The 17,131-nt window shown below is 51.1% G+C and overlaps 7 protein-coding genes across 11 annotated transcripts; 3 read left to right on the forward strand and 4 right to left on the reverse strand.

Moving 5' to 3' along the window:
• Positions 1-150: 150 nt before the first annotated feature.
• On the reverse strand, positions 151-4,281 carry PV06_11815. 5 transcript variants are annotated; one of them, XM_016413549.1, is made up of 3 exons: positions 3,675-4,281; positions 1,451-3,283; positions 151-1,363 (listed from the first exon to the last, which is right to left on the reverse strand). In XM_016413549.1, the coding sequence occupies exons 2-3, from the start codon at positions 3,130-3,132 to the stop codon at positions 1,150-1,152; spliced, it is 1,896 nt and encodes a 631-aa protein (XP_016256068.1). In that variant the 5' UTR covers positions 3,133-3,283; positions 3,675-4,281; the 3' UTR covers positions 151-1,149. The 5 variants fall into 5 exon arrangements, with proteins under 5 accessions (XP_016256068.1, XP_016256067.1, XP_016256069.1 ...); XM_016413548.1 differs by having other exon boundaries at positions 3,606-4,281; XM_016413550.1 differs by having other exon boundaries at positions 1,451-2,873; positions 2,922-4,281.
• A 190-nt stretch (positions 4,282-4,471) lies between these two features.
• Positions 4,472-6,028, forward strand: PV06_11816 (uncharacterized protein). Its single transcript, XM_016413551.1, has one exon. It carries the CDS (start codon positions 4,758-4,760, stop codon positions 5,787-5,789), a length of 1,032 nt encoding a protein of 343 aa, XP_016256070.1. The 5' UTR covers positions 4,472-4,757; the 3' UTR covers positions 5,790-6,028.
• A 90-nt stretch (positions 6,029-6,118) lies between these two features.
• On the reverse strand, positions 6,119-7,058 carry PV06_11817 (uncharacterized protein; the record flags this gene model as incomplete). Its single annotated transcript, XM_016413552.1, has 2 exons — positions 6,119-6,942; positions 7,036-7,058. The coding sequence occupies 2 exons, from the start codon at positions 7,056-7,058 to the stop codon at positions 6,258-6,260; spliced, it is 708 nt and encodes a 235-aa protein (XP_016256071.1). The 3' UTR covers positions 6,119-6,257.
• Positions 7,059-7,860: 802 nt separating this feature from the next.
• Positions 7,861-8,585, forward strand: PV06_11818 (uncharacterized protein; the record flags this gene model as incomplete). Its single annotated transcript, XM_016413553.1, has 2 exons — positions 7,861-8,299; positions 8,458-8,585. Exons 1-2 carry the CDS (start codon positions 7,954-7,956, stop codon positions 8,583-8,585), a joined length of 474 nt encoding a protein of 157 aa, XP_016256072.1. The 5' UTR covers positions 7,861-7,953.
• Positions 8,586-10,847: 2,262 nt separating this feature from the next.
• On the reverse strand, positions 10,848-11,213 carry PV06_11819 (uncharacterized protein; the record flags this gene model as incomplete). The annotated part of the gene is made up of 1 exon (XM_016413554.1): positions 10,848-11,213. One exon carries the CDS (start codon positions 11,211-11,213, stop codon positions 10,848-10,850), a length of 366 nt encoding a protein of 121 aa, XP_016256073.1.
• Positions 11,214-11,243: 30 nt separating this feature from the next.
• On the reverse strand, positions 11,244-11,760 carry PV06_11820 (uncharacterized protein; the record flags this gene model as incomplete). Its single annotated transcript, XM_016413555.1, has 2 exons — positions 11,244-11,453; positions 11,506-11,760. The coding sequence occupies 2 exons, from the start codon at positions 11,758-11,760 to the stop codon at positions 11,244-11,246; spliced, it is 465 nt and encodes a 154-aa protein (XP_016256074.1).
• A 1,230-nt stretch (positions 11,761-12,990) lies between these two features.
• On the forward strand, positions 12,991-17,123 carry PV06_11821 (uncharacterized protein). Its single transcript, XM_016413556.1, has one exon. The coding sequence runs from the start codon at positions 13,477-13,479 to the stop codon at positions 15,424-15,426; it is 1,950 nt and encodes a 649-aa protein (XP_016256075.1). The 5' UTR covers positions 12,991-13,476; the 3' UTR covers positions 15,427-17,123.
• The last annotated feature ends 8 nt before the right edge of the window (positions 17,124-17,131 follow it).

The raw sequence follows: 17,131 nt of genomic DNA on the forward strand, positions 1-17,131 counted from the left end.
AAGTGTATTTTACGATTACTATACGCATTGCTCCGTATGTCTGTTAATAAAGGTAATCATGAATTTTAAGGTAAGGTAGAAAAGACTGGGAGAGAGAAAACTAGCTAGGTACATTACCCTGCCTTAACGAATGGTCCTGAAGGGTCCTATCCTGGGGTTCCCGTGGGGTTTACTGTGGTATACCTGCACTGTCAGGCCTGCTCATTTATTTCATCGCGCTTAGCTTCTGGCCATGTCTCGTCCCGAGTTTAGGCAGTACAAACAGCTCTGCAGTTGCCAAATGGCTGTCATACTGCCCTCTGCCCTCCGATCTGCTCGTCTTCTGCCCGCATCGTGACAGGCTGGGTGACTGGCTGGGTGACACGCAAGATCCTATTGAGCAAGTACGGCTTTTCGGTTCGTCGATTTTTGTTGTTTTGCCTCGCTCTTGTTGCCATGTCTTGTCTTGCTGCATTGCAAAATCCATGACAATTCCTCTGGAGGACAGTCTGGGCCAGCTCTTGCTGCGTTCGGACCCAAATGAAATGAAAACGCCCTTCGATATGGACACCATACCGTGTTGCGCCCACTTCACCACCCTTTCGATAAACGACGGATAGCCATCAAGATTCGGATCTGGATTTCGAGACGTAAACGTAACGGGCATGTCTGGCGTCATTAATCGTAACGTCGTAAAAGTCGAAGCATATCCCCCTTCCGCTGACTTACTGACTGCTTGTCCAATACTCCCAATGGGCCGTCGGTGCTTTTTTGGTCTGCCTCCCAGTACACTGTGTACTCCACTCCGGCATAGTCGAACTCTCCATCAAGATAAGAGCACCGAGTGAATGTGCCATGACGGCCTCCACTCTCGTCGTATACGTTCCGGAACGCGTCGCGAAGAAGAAAATGGTTTCCTTGGGATCGTCGTGGACCCATGTGTGATTTCCTTGGGATAAAATCAAATCAAGCCAAGATTGCTGTACAAGAATAGAAGAATGGGATTTCGGCCAATAGCCACTTCCCTAGCTCAATCAGACCTGTCTGAAACTTGCTGGGGCTTTCGGCCGCGATATCGATATACTAAGACCCCATGGCTGCCATTCGAGGTTGAGGCTGGGTAAAGACGCCAAAACGTCTCTCGACCATTGGATTCGTCGGTAGTAGTTACTATACAAGGAAAGAGCGCATTCGTCTTCGGCCGCCACGTCCTGCGCTCTCTTCCCGGTGGCCGAGGACCTGGCGCAATATAGGGTCGTCACGGTCTCGATCTGTGTGGTGCGCTCGAACGTGCCGTTGCAAGTTATCCGGCCTGGGATATTTGTGTGTCTGATCCACACAAAAAGGACAGGTGTAACCGGGGGATTCGTGAACCAAACCATGCCTGCCGGTTTTATTATTTTGGTGAGCCCAGACCTTTTCGCATTTTTGGATGTGTCATGCATGGGTGCTGATTGGGATTGTGTCTTACCTGATCATTTCATTCTTTCTCTTGAACCCTTGGCCCCCTGGACCACGCGGACAACCTTCCATGGGGCAAAAGTGCGTTCTCGTATCGGAGTGGACGTTCATGTGACTGTTGAGCAGATACTGTGTCTGGAAAGGGATGGCAGTGCAGCCTTCATAAGTACATGGATAGTTACCACTTGGCACTGGCCGACTTGGGGCTGGCGGATCTTTGGCTTTCTCTTTTGGCGGCAACAGGTCAAGTTTGACGGTGACTTCGACCTTGGCGACTTGACCCATGGGACGTTCAGGACGCACCTTGGGACCTTCAGGCGGACGTCTATCTTTGACTTCGACCTTGGTGACTTGCCCCTGCGGACGTTCAGGCCGCACCTTAGCACGTTCAGGTGGCACCTTCGCACGTTCAGGCAGCCCCCTGGGACGTTCAGGCGAACGTCTATCTAACGTGATTTCCTCTTCCTCCTGTGCTAGCTCTAGCTCCTGTTCTTGTTCTTGTTCCTGTTCTTGTTCCTGTAGTGGTGTCATTGGATGTAGATTTGCTGACGTAGCCGGGGATTGCACAATGATGGAAGAGACTGGAGTGGCGACTGCTGCAGAACTCCCTGGGCTGTATTCAGAAGATATCGATATGGAGCTATCTCGCGTCGCCGTTCGCCAAATGGTGTGGGTAGGCAGAGCCGGGGGTGACATGCCAGTGTGAGTTGACTGATGGAACAGTGGAGATGGACCAAGATGAGGCCATTGTCCTGGGGAAGGACCACCCAGAATAGGCGACATGCCTGCAAAGCCAGGGGAACGAGCTTCAAATTCCAGCAGATGGGTTCTGAGTGACGGGAGCCTTTGCTCCTGCCGCGGTGAGGATGTTGCAGAGGAACGGGTAGGAGACATTTGCATGGCGGGCAGGACAATACCTGGATCTGGATCTCGTGGTGTTATGGCATACTTGGCCAGAATTGGCGACGTTACAATAGAATCATCGGGATCCCAGTGGTTATTACCAAGCTGCAGCCGTAGACCTTCGCTCGCCAGTTGGGCAGGTCGGGGATGAGCAGTAGCATTGGTCCTCCTTGGTGGTTGAAGATCTAGTTTGCGGGGTGTTGAGCAATATATTTGTTGCCGTGCGCAGGTGATACGCATCTCACGAGGAACTACCTCAGAAGGGGTCCGATCAGCATCCTCGAACGTAGCAGGAGAATCGACCATCGGGAAGTCCCCGTCTGTATCTTGGACGACATCTGAAGTAGCCTCCACCCAAGCATCGGGTTGCTCTGGTACATTCGACTTGTGCGGGATCGTCGCATTGGCGATTATCATCCGAGCCTCTTCGGACAGACCTCCACTTTCCTCCTCCCCTTCCGCCTCCGATCGACTTGCTGACGCTAGTGCATATCTTTCTGCATGCTTGGCCGCCTCGGGCTGGTTCGGATCTAGCGCACGAATCAGTACACCGTCGGTCAGGGATGGGTTGGTTCGACCCTTTCGTATCTTGCGGCGCGCTGAAGTGCGGATCTCTCTGATTTCGTCCTCCGACGAAGAATCAGATGACGGATAGTCAGGTCCAAAGGGCGGTGGGCTCCATTCGACTCCGAAGCTGGGCTTTATTGGCTTCAACGGGGGAGTCCTGCCGGGCGCAATAAAGTCCCTGTCTAAATCGAAAACTTGATCCGGATCCTGAGCGTTGGACATGGAGGAGCGGGGTTGTTACATGGCAGGGAATGTTGATTAGACGAATCGAGCCACGCGAAGTCCCTGATGGTCGACTCTCCCGCTACCAGTCGAGCCGACGTTGATGATCTGGAATTCCGTCGAGAGAGTATGGCGTATACGAGCTTCGATTCTGGACGGATGTGCCTGTTAGCGTGTGGTCTGAGAGGAGGCGACCTCGAAGAAATTATGTCCAAAAATCATTCAGCACGCCTGCGAAGAGTATCTGACGTTCAACAACGCCCATCGGCATATTTGACCATGGCGTCAAATGCACGATGGGTGGATGAGCCTCATGAAAAGCAAGGACGTGAAGCACAGAGCTAGGGACCGGCCCCCACACGAGGGTGGTCTCTGATGTTCCAGGCCCTTTCAGCCCGTTGGCAGAGGTCCCGCTCACTGAAGGACGCCCACGGACACCGAAAGCTAATAAATAAATGGGAACCAATACCGACCCGTTCTACTTGTTGACGGATGTGAATATGGAGGTTCGGCGGCATGGAAAGAAATTGAGGCACTCATACCGATGGTTGTGCCGTCGGATGCAATCAGAGAGGTGGAATGAGCAGGCTGGGCAGGTTGAGAAGGCCGCACACTTGGTCTCTCATCCAAGTCAGCCGACCAGGAGATCTGACATCCAGCCAGAAGAAGTAACGGTCGACGTGAAAGGTCGTGCAGATGATGAGACTCGAAGGCTTGAGCAGTTGAAAACGGTTTTTGTTTTCCGGCTTTACTGTGTATGTCGTATAGCCGGACCGAGACGTGGAGTGGACGAGCCTCAAGGCCACGTCAGCTACTCGTAGGAAATTAATGAGGATTGAGGATGATGATCCGAAGTCGTGGAGGCTGAGCTCGGCACTGCCACAATGCTTGGTAGGATTGTACGGTAATCTCGGGGTGTCAAGTTCAAGCCAACAACACCAAGTCGTCGGCCAGAGCAGCTTGAGCCAGGTTTTGGTGCAGGGATGCCTTGGGCACAGAGATGGAGTCGTATCGATGAGAAGGTCAGCAGGTCTTTTCCCTACCTAGATCTGTGATATGTATCATCTGCCAGGCGTTTTTGCATGCATTTTGTATTGTGAAGTCGGTGGGGGTTCAATCAATGGCTGAGACTATTCTCCTCGTTGCAAGGTCTAGACTGGATTACTTGACAAGTCAAGGGCGATGATGGGTCTAATAAAAAGCCTCCCGTTCCCCAGGGGACCTAGCCGTAGCTAATAGGACTCTGTGAACTAGTGAGTCAGGGACGCCGACTGTCATAATTGGCGAATGGGCACTAGGGCTGTCGGGCACCGACAATCCAGTCGGGGTTACGCCGCGAAAGTCATACAGCGAGCATGGAGATCCTACCGCAGCCACAAGATCACGACCGACTTTGCTGCCCTAGAGCTGGATTTGAACCGCGCCCGGACGCTATCTTTCGAGGATCTAACGAGGCTCCTCTCAACGGACAAGACTACAGCCATGACCACACGGCTGTTGAAAGGTGCTAGAGACGGACAAGGGGATGCGGGAGCCGTCCGTATCTTCTTGAGTGCATACCTGATTTGTCACAACCAGTGCAGGCCCTCAGCCACGGTGGCAATCAACCCCATGAACAAGAGTTGATGACCAAGGCCAGTGCTTTAGTCGGAGCGTTCAAATCACATATGAAGATCAAGGCGCCTAAGTCACGGCGAGATACGTCTATCACCACCATAGATGCTCTGTGCTTCGCCGTTAACGACTTTTCGGCCACTTTCCATGCGTGGAAGAGCCAGGACATAGGTGTATTGGTGGACATTATGGTCAACTCCTTTGTTAACCTTGACCTCATCTTGCAGGCGACCAAAGATGATCAGGAAGGGCATGTTGCGCAGGACTACCTGGATGCGGTCAGACAAGAACAGATCAAATTGTTGGCCAGGCTGAAAAGGCTGGCCGGACCAGAGGAAGCTCTGTCAAGGGTGAGAACGGCTGTCAGAAAGGCTCGAAGGCAACGAGTCGCCGAACAGCGTCCAAATCGCATCGACCAAGTCCCACGGGCATCAACGCCTGTCAATGACGGTAGCATGACCGTACACGGAGCTCCCATCACACCTCCTGCTACTCCACAGCCTTATCATCGTGAACGCGACTTGAAAAGTACGACCTTTGCCAATGACCTTGGTCAAATCATGACGGTCCTGCCTTCCAATCGTGACATCGCTCATGAAATTTTGATCAACGGCAGCTTTGAGGTACAGCAACGCCCATGGACAGATGCACGGAAGGACTTGATGATGTCGCTTCGCTCAAGCACGCGTAGCAGCATGCAATATGGCAATAACGAAGCTGCTGCAACATGGACTCATGCCATGGCAATACTCATTCGTGAGAAGGTGATGAACTTGGTCAGCCGTCGGCATCCGCTCTACGACAGGTTTAATGGGATTTTGGATCCAACCTTGATCAGTCAGCAGTGCCGGAATTTTTTCGAGACCATTTCGAGATTACTTGCACAAATCTGTTCACCAGGACGTGACGAGATCGTCCAGGCTTTTGCGAATAACACGACCAGCGACACCATCGACCGGCTGTTTGACGTTATCAACATCATTGATCTGATGACTCTGGATCATATTAATTTTCAATTCCGGCTGGCTGCGCAGTCTCCTTGAGCGCGGTCATGAGCACGAAATAGCTTCATTTGAGAAAGATCTTCGAGATGGCGTCCATACGCTCGAGCGGACGAAACATTGGTGGTCAAGCTCTAAAGCCAGCGTCTCTGCGAACATTACGAAAAAAGCACGAAGCAGTCATGGTCATCACAACGCCCGCTCGGGTCCTGCAGAAATCGTTCACTTTCAGTCCAATCCACATACAGTACTCCGTACCCGTTACTCGGTATAGTACTCCGTACTCCGTATTGTAGAGGGGTTTGGCAGCCGCTTTCCCGCCTGCAATCATACCCATCACGAGCAGCTCAGCCTGCTCTCGAAGAGTGGCCCACTCTGTTCGCGTAGCCCTTCATTCCGCTCATGCTCATGCATGGGTCAAAAAAATCCTCTCACGTCGTGCGCTTCCCAGTCACAATTCAGTGCAGAGCAGTTGCGGTGACATGCAATCCATACCAATTCAATTCAACATCAATTCAAGTACTTGTCAAACCACTCGACGGCCTGCCTCTTGGCCCCTTCATACCCACTCTCGTTCGTCTCGTCGTACTTGCCGATCGGCGCACGTACACAGAATCCATGCACACAGCCATCGTAGAGCCTGAACTCGTACGTACAACCGCTCTCGCTGCCGCTGATCCCGACCGCCTCGCGCAGTTTGGCCTCGACTTTCTCGGCTTCGGCCTTGTTGAACTGCAGGTCGTTCTCGGCGACGGCGACCGAGTAGGGCACTTTGAATTTGCGGATCGCGTCGACGACCATCTCGGGCGTCTTGACTATGTACGATGGGTGGTCGTTGAACTGGGCGTCGATTAGTCGTGCACTGGCATCTGTGTTGTTGGAGTCTGGCGTTGCGGTTGCGGTTGCGGTGCTGGTCTCAACGCACAGCTTCGTGGCCGGCCATGCGCCCCAGCAGAATCCGGCAACGCCCACTTTGCCGCCCGGTAGCAGGTCTGCTTTCACGGCGCGCGCGTACGACAGGATCTTCGGGTAGACTTTGGACGGGTGGGCAAACAACAGCAATGGGATGATGGATAGGATAAGGGTGAGTGCGTGGAGAGTTTGGATAGGACGCCGGTGACGGTCCAGCTGGCGTTGGGCGTCATGAGGATTTCCATTATATCGACGGATTTTAGCATTGCATGAAAACAAAGATCTCGGCGCAAGGCATAGGAAAGGTGCAAGAATGGAGGCTTAGGGTAACGAAGGACATGCTGTGGGTTTGGTTGTCGGTGCGACTGAGACTTACTTGGGCATGAGGAAAGGGTTCATGCCGCCGTTATACTAAGCAGCGGTGTTGATTAACCGGTGACCAAGGATATATGCGGGAGAGAAAAGACGAAGGGGTGGGTAGTGGGGCAGAGGGCCGTCGTGTCTGGGCTCGGTGCCCTCTTCCTTCCCATCCTTTCTTCGGAGGTCGAGGGAGTACCCATGATGAACATGTGCGAGATTTGGATGATGATGATGACGATGATCATGGCATGTGAAAAGACTGGGGAAGGCAACGCTATGGCAGACGAGACGACAAACTTACAACGACGTCCGAAATGTAGACTTTGCATCGCGTCCCGGCAGCGTACTCGTCGGCCAGGAGTTTGTTGTTGACGAATTTGAGCGAGAAGGCGTCCGTTTGGGTGGGATCAATCGGGACTTTGATTTTCACCGGCGGCATGAACATCCCGAGTCCGAGTTCGAGTCCGAGTCCGAGTCCGAGTTAGGTCTGATGGGTCTGCCGACGGAAAGTGAGTGAGCAAATCAGCCCCAGGCTATGGGATACAATAATGATTCCTTAACTGACTGGCGGTGTAATCAGTCCGCTTGAAAATCTACGGTCATTGTACGGATGGCCATAGTGAAATCCTCCCTGAGATTGAGTTGTCACCACGGCCTTATTCTCCACGGCCTCATTATCTACGGCCTCAGGACTTGTTGGCCCAGGGAAACAACGTCTCACATCGAGTCAGTAACGTCGACCCAGAGTTAGCAGTGTTGCTCCGCGTCTGTCGCCAGATACGCGGTGAGGTCAAGGACTTCCTTTGGCATTACTATCGCTTCAGGCTGCACCCGGTAGGTTGGCCAAACCGAACCCGGCTCAACGGCATCGACACCACCTCCTGGCGACTCAGAAATCGTTGCGGAGGTGAGCCAGCCCACAGTCCATGGAGAAATGCGTTACGACTTTGACCTCGGATACCTCCTGGAGAACATGCCTTGGTTTCTCCAGCTTCCGCTGCTCGAGGAGATGAATGTCTGGATCAACGCGCGCAGCCTCGCTACCCTGATTCCTCGGACGAACAATACTGGCCTAGGGGAGGGCCGCAACGGCTACTGCTCCAGGCACAAGGGATACATTGGCAAGTCGCAGGTCTTCCACGAAATGGCCGAATTTCGCGACGGCGTTGCCGACCTACTTGATGGGGGCCCGCACCTCGCATTCCGATTCCATATGACGCAGAAAGCCCTACTACGCACGCACGACAGGGTAACGAGGGATCACCCGTCCTTGCGTGCTCGTTCGATGAGCAATAATTTGCTTGGTCTTTGTCACAACCACTTAGTGCTCGGATCATGTGAACTTGTCACATGCCGTATCTTGTTCAACTGGAAGTCTGTCCTGAGTTGCCAATATAGAAATGACAGGCACGAGTCAAGAGCTAATGCATACTCCAAGGCCATCACGAAGATTTTGAAAAGAGACCGACATTCAAGGCGTGCATTGATGGACTCAAGGACTACTACGCCGTCTTTGTTATTCCCTGGCATATCACGGACCTGAAGCTGGTTCATGGTAGTCTGTAGGCAAAGAAACAACTATAGGCAAATATGGACTAGTTATATAGGTTCTGCTTCGTCGTACATGTTGTCCCCATCTTTCAGTCCTGGTATGTAATCATAATCCAATGTGACGTGGCTGGCCACTAAGTCTTGTCTGTCACGGGGGAGATGTATCAACTCATCCAGCTCGGTAAAAACCGCAAGCCGAATATCCTCCATCTACGGTCCAGTGCGCTTGAATTGGTGTTAGCCATCTGAAGATTGGAAGGATTTAGATATCTTACCTCCGGTCACATACGATGCATCGTCACTCAGTAGGAATGCCAGGACCTTGGCCTACCTCTTCTGCTTGACCTATCCTACCCATTAATGTGCCAGTACTGACTATATCCGCATTGAATAGGCCTTTCGCCTCGCCCTCGCGGAAGATCTTAGAGTCAATCGGTCCTCTGAGCCGGGATGGTTAGCGAGATCAATATACTTGCTCGGGTGTACTCATGGCAATATTGCATTAATTCTGATACCCTTCTTGCCGTATTCTGCTGCGGTTGACTCCGTTAGACCAATGACTCGGAATTTGCTAGCAGCGTAGGCGGCATTGTTCGGGAGCCCTCTAAAGCCTGAGGTGCTGGAAACATTGGCTATGCTGGTGCGCACTCACTTCCTTGCCCCCTGGTGAGTACCGATCTTCTACACTGATTTTGACCTTACAGCCTCTGCTAGGCACTTGGGAGGCGTCGATATGCCAAAGTGTTATGACGAACGATAACTATAATCGAGTTGGCCGTCAACACGCGTTGAACGAATGCGTCATCCTCAACCCAGGTACAAATACTGTATCTGCCAAATCGATGGCGACTACCGTTGAGGCTATCATGGGCGCAGTATTTTTGGACAGGGGCGAAGAGTCTATGCAAGTTGTCATGGCTCGTCTTGGACTAGATCATCCGCTCCTCAATGTGGTAACGTCTACATCGGCCCTTTTGCGCAAACCCTCCTCCTCCAGTGTGCCTTATACGGTTGACGTGACGTTACTAGGTCTCTTTCGTTGTTCTCTCCAATTCTTCAAACTTGCTGCCTTGTCCTAGCATGGACTGGCTAGTGGTGATCACTCTGACAAATAAGCCATTTGGCACCGAGAGGCTCTCTCGCATGGCAGCGTGCAAATGAACTTCTAGGTTGTCGACAAGGCCGATTTTGTGACTGTGACTCTCCCTGACCAGGTTTTGCACCACAAGCTACTTGTTCGTTGATTCGGGATTACAATGATGGTCTGACGTAGGATATGGACGCTTGATATCCAGACTGTCGAATTCAAGTCGTCCACTATTACAGCAAAACTTTGGACTCGTCTAACGAATCCTGTGCAGACCGATACCGCCACGGACGAAAATTGACGGACGGAAAGCGTTGATCTGCCTTGAATGTGCCAGTGGCGCGATCCTAAAACAGGTCGCAAAGAAGAGCAATGCTTCAGGAACTTGTTAATGTTTTTTCCGATCCCAAGCTATTTCGAATAGCTCCGATTGACCGCAGTACGCTCATTTCAATGGCCCATAGGAACTGAGTTTCAGCAGGAACAAGTAGTGAAGAGAATAGCCGTCATTATGACTTTCTTCCCAAAATTTTCCCAACTTCGGTCCTAAAATACGCGAACCCCCACCGACATAAACTACGATGATGTCGCCGATCCTCCCTGTCCCCAAGTTAGTCCATTTTGAGATGGGGGACAGGTTATACCCAATTGTTTTCTACCCTAGCCAATTCATAGCCTCGCTTCATCAATTTCAGTATCCTTGCTCGACTCAAACATCATGCCAGGTGAAATTTCCAGGAAACAGGGGTGTACGCAAGTCGACTTCATGCGATTTGAAGCACAGACCTCGTAGATCGATGGCTGGACAGCGCTTGCAGACAAGAAGCTTCACAACACCGCTGATTCAGAGATGACTTCCATCGCACCGGGCAGTGGCGTACACAAGGACTTCACCTCCTAGTTCGACCTGACCCTGCCTACCTGTTTTATTAGGCGATTTCCATGAGGACAGAAGAGCGTAGAAAGTATTGGAGGGGAGAAGGAAAAAGTGAATATAAAATAGAAGAGAAAAGAACCATGCAGCTTGACATTTGGGTTTACTTCTGCACTAGCTAGCGCTTTCCGAAAGTACCAATCCCGACCACAGTGCAGCTTGATTCAGCCCGGCTCTCCCTGCGAAACAATTGCTTTGCTAGTAGTTTTAATGCGACCTGTGCTGTAGGGTGGTAATTATCCACTTCCTGACCAAGTTATTCCGTAAGGAGCGTGGTGGGCTTCGATTGTGCATGAGTCTCAGTGTTGAATCGCATGCCGTTCACAATGATAGGCATGATGTTAAAGGGAAGTGATGGCTCCCTGTGGGATACCTCTGCGCTCAATATTCGCCATACTTCAATCACTGAAACAGATCTCGTCGTATGTTTGATTTCTTTACGTATGACACGTTGCATTTCGTTCGCGAGCGTTGTATCGTCCTGCCGAAAACTCCCCTTGTACTGGGTCAGAAGCTGTAACCATGATGGTTTGCTGGGTACAGATTTTATAGTCTCCTCGGATGGGTACGCAACAGTAAAGGCCATTTCGTCTCCCAATAGATTCAGGGTGACCCAATTCATGTCTGTTTCCACCAGAATTTTCGCACAGACTCAGTGACTTGATAGGGAGGCAAACTGCGGACAAGACGCACCTGCAACATCAGTGACAATTTCTGCGATCCAATGGCGTAAAGTCCCAGTTATTCGAACGAATCCAGTGTCTGTTGGTTCGCAGAATTTAGTCATATTACTGTGCTTGGCTGGGATGCTGCCGGAAAGCTCAGTGGGGAATCCTATGACTGATGAAAAGGGTGGAACAACCTAGGCCGTCATGTAAGTGGCATATTCATGGCTGAGGACGACGTCCACCTACCAACACGCCTTTCGTACGGTATTCTTCATGGAACGATTGCAATCCAATTTCAGGCCTCTCATACACAGTTTCGCTAAAACCTTTATGCACCCTCTCCAAAACTTTCGAATCGACCTGGAGAGCTTCCAGGATGGCAAGGTTAGGGTGTTTCCAAAGAGCCTTTGGTGCCCTTTGGGCGGTCGTTGCTAGTTCTGCAATTGACGAACCCCTGTGCGGCGTGCCTAGAAACATGACACCGTGTGCGAGGTAGAACATCCTTTAGGTGGGTTTTCGCTGTGCTCGAGGATGTCAATGCCTTAGGTGGAGTTAATTGATCCTTCGTCTTCAAAATATAAGAACATAAAATGGGGCTTTTACGCCTTTGACCACTATTCCTCCGAGACTGTGGACAATGAAAATCAAAGGGAGCGCCTGCTTTTCTACGTTTAGTTTTATCAATGATTCTCTCCAAACCGCCCAGATTCGCTCTCACCTTTCCTTCAGGCGCCGATATATTGGAAACATCATTCAGCAGATCTTGGGAGTGCCTGAACACGTTGGTCTGCCCTGCTGATCCAAAGAAATGGTTGATGTCGACATCATACCCAAAAGAAAATATTCGAACATTAGGGAATATCTTCGGGAGCAGTTCTTTCGGCGAGAACACTCAGTTGCCGGAACCCTGAAGTGGCTCTACATCAGATGCGGATTCCGAGGTGTAGTCTCCAACATCATCGTCTGCCGCATGTTCCCCGGTGGTAGATACGACTTGATCTGAGCTTCCATCACGACTTTCCTCATCGTCTGCCACGACCGGTGCGCTCAGTCCGCTTGCACTTTGAGGTGTAGACTCATCACCTTTCACACTGTTGCCGGTTTTCTTGATTTTTTGTGGATTAATTTCCGAATCTTAGAAGAAAGGTTGCCTTTTTTTTTAACTTCTTTCATCAGCAGGTACGGCAGAGCTTGACTTCCTAGTCACGGAAGGGTCCTTTTGGCGACGTTTTGCGGTCCACGTCTTTCGCGAATGGCCAAAGAGTCCATGAACGAATACTATGCTTCACTGACGTCAATAGCCGCGCTTCAACTGCGACAGGGTTTGGCACTTACTCGACCACAGGGTCTTTGCAGTCATACAACTGTGAAATGCCGTGCTGTGGAGGCATTTTCAGAGCCTTGCTGAATGTGTTTAGGAATGAAGACAAATTATTTTCTGTTGTAAAGTCCTCGCTGTTCGAGTTTGTTGAAGGGTAATCGACTTGATTAACTAATAGCGAGGGAAAGGCGCAGCTTCGTTATTCCGTCATTATCTCCCCCGCAGGCAATTTGGCACTCAAATTCACGTGATACACATGTCTTTCTCCCGTCACCAATTTTATGGCTGCCTGTCCAGAGCCGTGGCAGTGCAATCTGAGTAGTGGCTGAGCCGAGGTTGAGCCGGGTGACTAATCCCTAGGCTGAGACTGACCAACCTGGGTGCCAAGGCGTGGTGACTTTCTCCTAGATAATACCAAAAACATGGTAGTCTCACGACCCAGGGGCGAGCTGTGCGTAAGGTATAGTAATCTCAGAACATTAGAAGTACTACTTCATCAACGAGAACAATATCTCGTGATTACAGAAGAGGTGGTCAAGGCCGCAGCAGGAAACTGGAGAAGCAGAATGCTACAGCCATGGATCTTCTTGAGGCCTTTATGCGCCCAAGTTTTAGTCAGCTTTGTTTCGATTCTGACATACGGCAGCTAAACGCAGTATGAACGCTAATTGGTGATGGATGACCTTGGGAGCTTTGAAGCTCGAATCTTTTCGGGGTGTGGGTTCACGACCTTCGGCGCTTGGGCGATGGAGAATCGTTTCAACTGGTGATTATGGTTAGCATCAAGGCCCCTTGGGCGACGATCGACTCCCCAAGCTGGGCGTGCGATATTAACGCCGGCCTGTCCCCTGTGTCCAGGAGCTTGAGTCACCTTTACGCGAAAAGCGCTCATCGGCATGTGGCTCCAGGAGGGGGAGCAACCGGCTACCCCAATATGCAAACATAAGAGGGTCTCCAGACCCAACGATATGGCCGCCACATCAACTCGTCGAATCCCATTCTTCGTCCAGTTCTTCCAGACGTGCCAATCTCCTCACAATTCAAAGATGAAGTACCTGGGTCGCCGAAACCCCTTGGGTGGTCTACTGATGCAGACCACCTTTCTCATCTCCAACCTGCACTGCCCGACCTGCGCGTCGCACATCGAATCCATCTTTTCCAGGCTGCGACCTGCGCCGGATTCTGTCCAGGTGTCAATTGTCTCGCACACGGTCACAGTGAGGCATTCACGCTCGCTTGACATCACCACCATCGCCCAAGCTCTCGATGATGCCGGTTATGACATCTTTGACCTTGTCCCAGATCCAACCTCGTCGCAAAGAGACCTGCCATCCAACTTGCACCAAGGTCTGGAGCCGCCATCATTTGAATACGCTCTTTCCCGATGGCGTTCCCATATCGCCGAGGTCGACGCGGACAAGAGAAGCCGCCACCTCGAGCACTGCCAACAATGTCAGCCGAGTTCGAAATGTGCGACAGAAGAGGTTGAGAGTTTTTCCCTTGTTGTCGACCATCTCCCAGACGTACCCAAGCAGTCCAAAGCCAACTTTGTGGTGGAAGGCATGACCTGTAGCTCATGTGTCGGTGCCATCACCGGAGCACTCAACGAGCGTGTCTGGGTTCGATCGGCCGATGTTAGTCTCATCACTCACAGCGCCGTAGTGATATTTGATGGGGAAGACGTGCAACATCGTGTCAAAGAGATTATCGATGCGATTGAAGATGTTGGTTACTCGGCGTCACTTGACGCGGTTCAAGAATACTTTGCATCTCGACCACCCAACAAAAGCGCCCTTGCCGACTTGTGGCATGCGACGTACGCTATAGACGGCATGACTTGCAGTTCCTGCATCGGGAACATCACAAGGGCTCTTCAAGACTTGGATTACGTCTCGAAAGCAGACGTGAGCCTAATCAACCATGCTGCCTCAGTTTACTTTGCAGGCAAGGATCATGTCGACGACATCTCCACCACCATTGAAGGGGTTGGCTACGGCGCCAGACTCGACACGTTGTCTACCGCTGAGTCCCACCCCGAGACAGGTTCAGACCGCACGATTCCAGTTCGCATTGACGGGATGCATTGCGGGCGGTGTCCCGATCGCGTCGTACAGGCAATGAAGCGCGTGAAGTCGGTGACCATCGAGACCATGCCAACTTTGAAAGATCCTATCTTGACGGTGTCATACACTCCAAACCCACCGCACTTCACAGTGAGGACATTGTTATCAGCAGTGAAGGACACTGATCCTTCTTTCGAAGTCTCGGTTCACCACCCCCCAACCCTCGAAGAGCGGTCCAGAAAGATGATGGCACGAGAACAGCGCCATATCCTATATCGCGTTGGCTTATCTGCTGTGGTGGCTATTCCTGCCTTTATCATCGGTATTGTCTACATGAATCTCGTCCCCCATGACAATTCGGGGTATAAATATCTCATGGCAGAGCGCGCGGGGGTTACACGTGCAGAGTGGGCTAATTGCATTATGGCCACTCCCGTTTACTTTTTCGCCGCAAATCTTTTCCACCGGCGCACATACAAGGAGTTACGCGCGCTGTGGAGGCCGGGAAGTCAAGTTCCTATTTTCAAGAGATTTTATCGATTCGGCAGTATGAACATGCTAATCTCTTTTGGAACATCCATCGCATACTTTGCGTCGATCGCAGAACTCATCATTGCCGCAACGCGTACATCAGCCATGCCAGCGGACGGGTCCATGGAAGGGAGTGGGTCAGGCATGTCCTATTTCGATTCAGTGGTCTTCTTGACTCTTTTTCTCCTTATCGGCAGATATATCGAAGCATATATGAAGGCCCAAGCTGGCGATGCCGTGGCACATGAATAATCCTCCCCCTGGAACCCCGAGGATCAGTCTTCATTACGGCACTGGGTCATTTCGTTCGACTACGAAAAGTGGTGGGCACATCGGCTGACCATGCCTAACTGATAACCGAGACACAGGCAGGGTGGCATAGATTTGAACGACGCCCGAGCTTCACTCTTGATACGTTGCCTGTACCACAGCTTCAACTCCGGTGGGGGGGAGAAACTATGAGAGGAGTATATGACAGTGCAACTTCCTGAATTGGCCAATCTATGCGATCGATGACTACAAAATCCTCTTGGTTTGTGCTAAAGTGAAATGTACGAGGACTTAACCTATTTGTAGCTACGAACCTTATAAAAGCGTTGAGTGGATTGAAGCAGTGAAAAGGTTTAGCCCTTGTTTCCCATCCCTACAGATCTGCGAGGTTACACTTTTAGGGGTCAGCATGAGGATCGCCATGACTGCCTACGGCCACAAGAAAAGACGCACAAATTGCGCGCTTCGTAAAGATCAGGCGTAACTTCGAGGAATCTTTCAGAGTCGGAATTGAGGGTCAGAAGTCTTTCGCAATCCGAATAACGCAATGGTTTGACGCCATTCATCCAGCCGAGAACGAAATACTAACCATGCTCCTCTCGTTACAGTGTCAATGGGTATCTTGACATCTATCTTGGTAGAAACATGCTTCCTCAGCCTGGGTAAGGACAGATTACCTCTCAAAGCTGCAGCGAAAAAGGCGGTTGGAATGAGCTTGGTCTCTATGATGGCGGTGGAGGCGTCTACGAATTTTGTCGATTATCATTTGGCAGGCGGAATGGTCAACCTCGACTCTCCTGCATTCTGGCTCGCCGCCGCTATATCTACTTTCGCGGGCTTCGTCACTCCGTGACCATACAACTATGCACAGCTCAAACTGTTTGGAAAGGCCTGTCATTAAAAGGGACATATGTATCATTGAGTTAATCTTCCCCTCGGTGAAATGCCTTCTTTCGTTGCTTTTGTTCAAAGGAGTCGGAGTCCAACAGAGTCCGGTCTTGCGCCTCGTCCTCAGTGTGACCGTAGCATGTCCTATTCGTTCACACATACTGTGCCGGCGAAGCATTGGACCGAACCTGGAGCTGAATGGCGATGGCGATTCTATATTCGCACGAACATTTCCGAAGTTTGCAGCGTCAATGTTACGATGGGCGCAGCACCTGGGACTTGCAGCATTGTATCATAATTTAGAATAGTTTTTACGAAGCAAGTGAGAGCAGTTGTGACCAGGCTGATAATGAAGTGCTCTGGAAGCCATCTGAGTCCATCGACGTCTGTCGACCCTAAGTCCGGCTTCTAGACTTCTCTGCAAGTGAACACAAGCCGTTCGAGATATGGTCTACACCCGGAAGATCCTTAAATGGGATGAGTGCCACGTCCCAAGCAACCGTATAGCATTGTGTATCCCAACTTTGTCCTCAGCGAACTCCCGAAGTGGCCTTGAAATCGTTCGGTTTCGGTACGCCAGCACTGGCCCGGCAAAGTGGACAGGTGGTTCGAGATTGGAACCAAAGTTGCAAGCATTGTCGATGGAAGACATGCCCGCATGGTAGGACTCTGGGATGGTTGGCATTCTTCTGGGGCAACTGTGAACGAAGGATAAATTCTATGCGGCAAATAGCACACATACCCGAAATGCAAAGTTGATCTTCGACGGCATTGCGAAATGTATTGTCAACCATTCGTA

Source organism: Exophiala oligosperma (assembly GCF_000835515.1).
Source record: "Exophiala oligosperma strain CBS 72588 unplaced genomic scaffold supercont1.69, whole genome shotgun sequence".
Lineage (NCBI taxonomy): Eukaryota > Fungi > Ascomycota > Eurotiomycetes > Chaetothyriales > Herpotrichiellaceae > Exophiala > Exophiala oligosperma.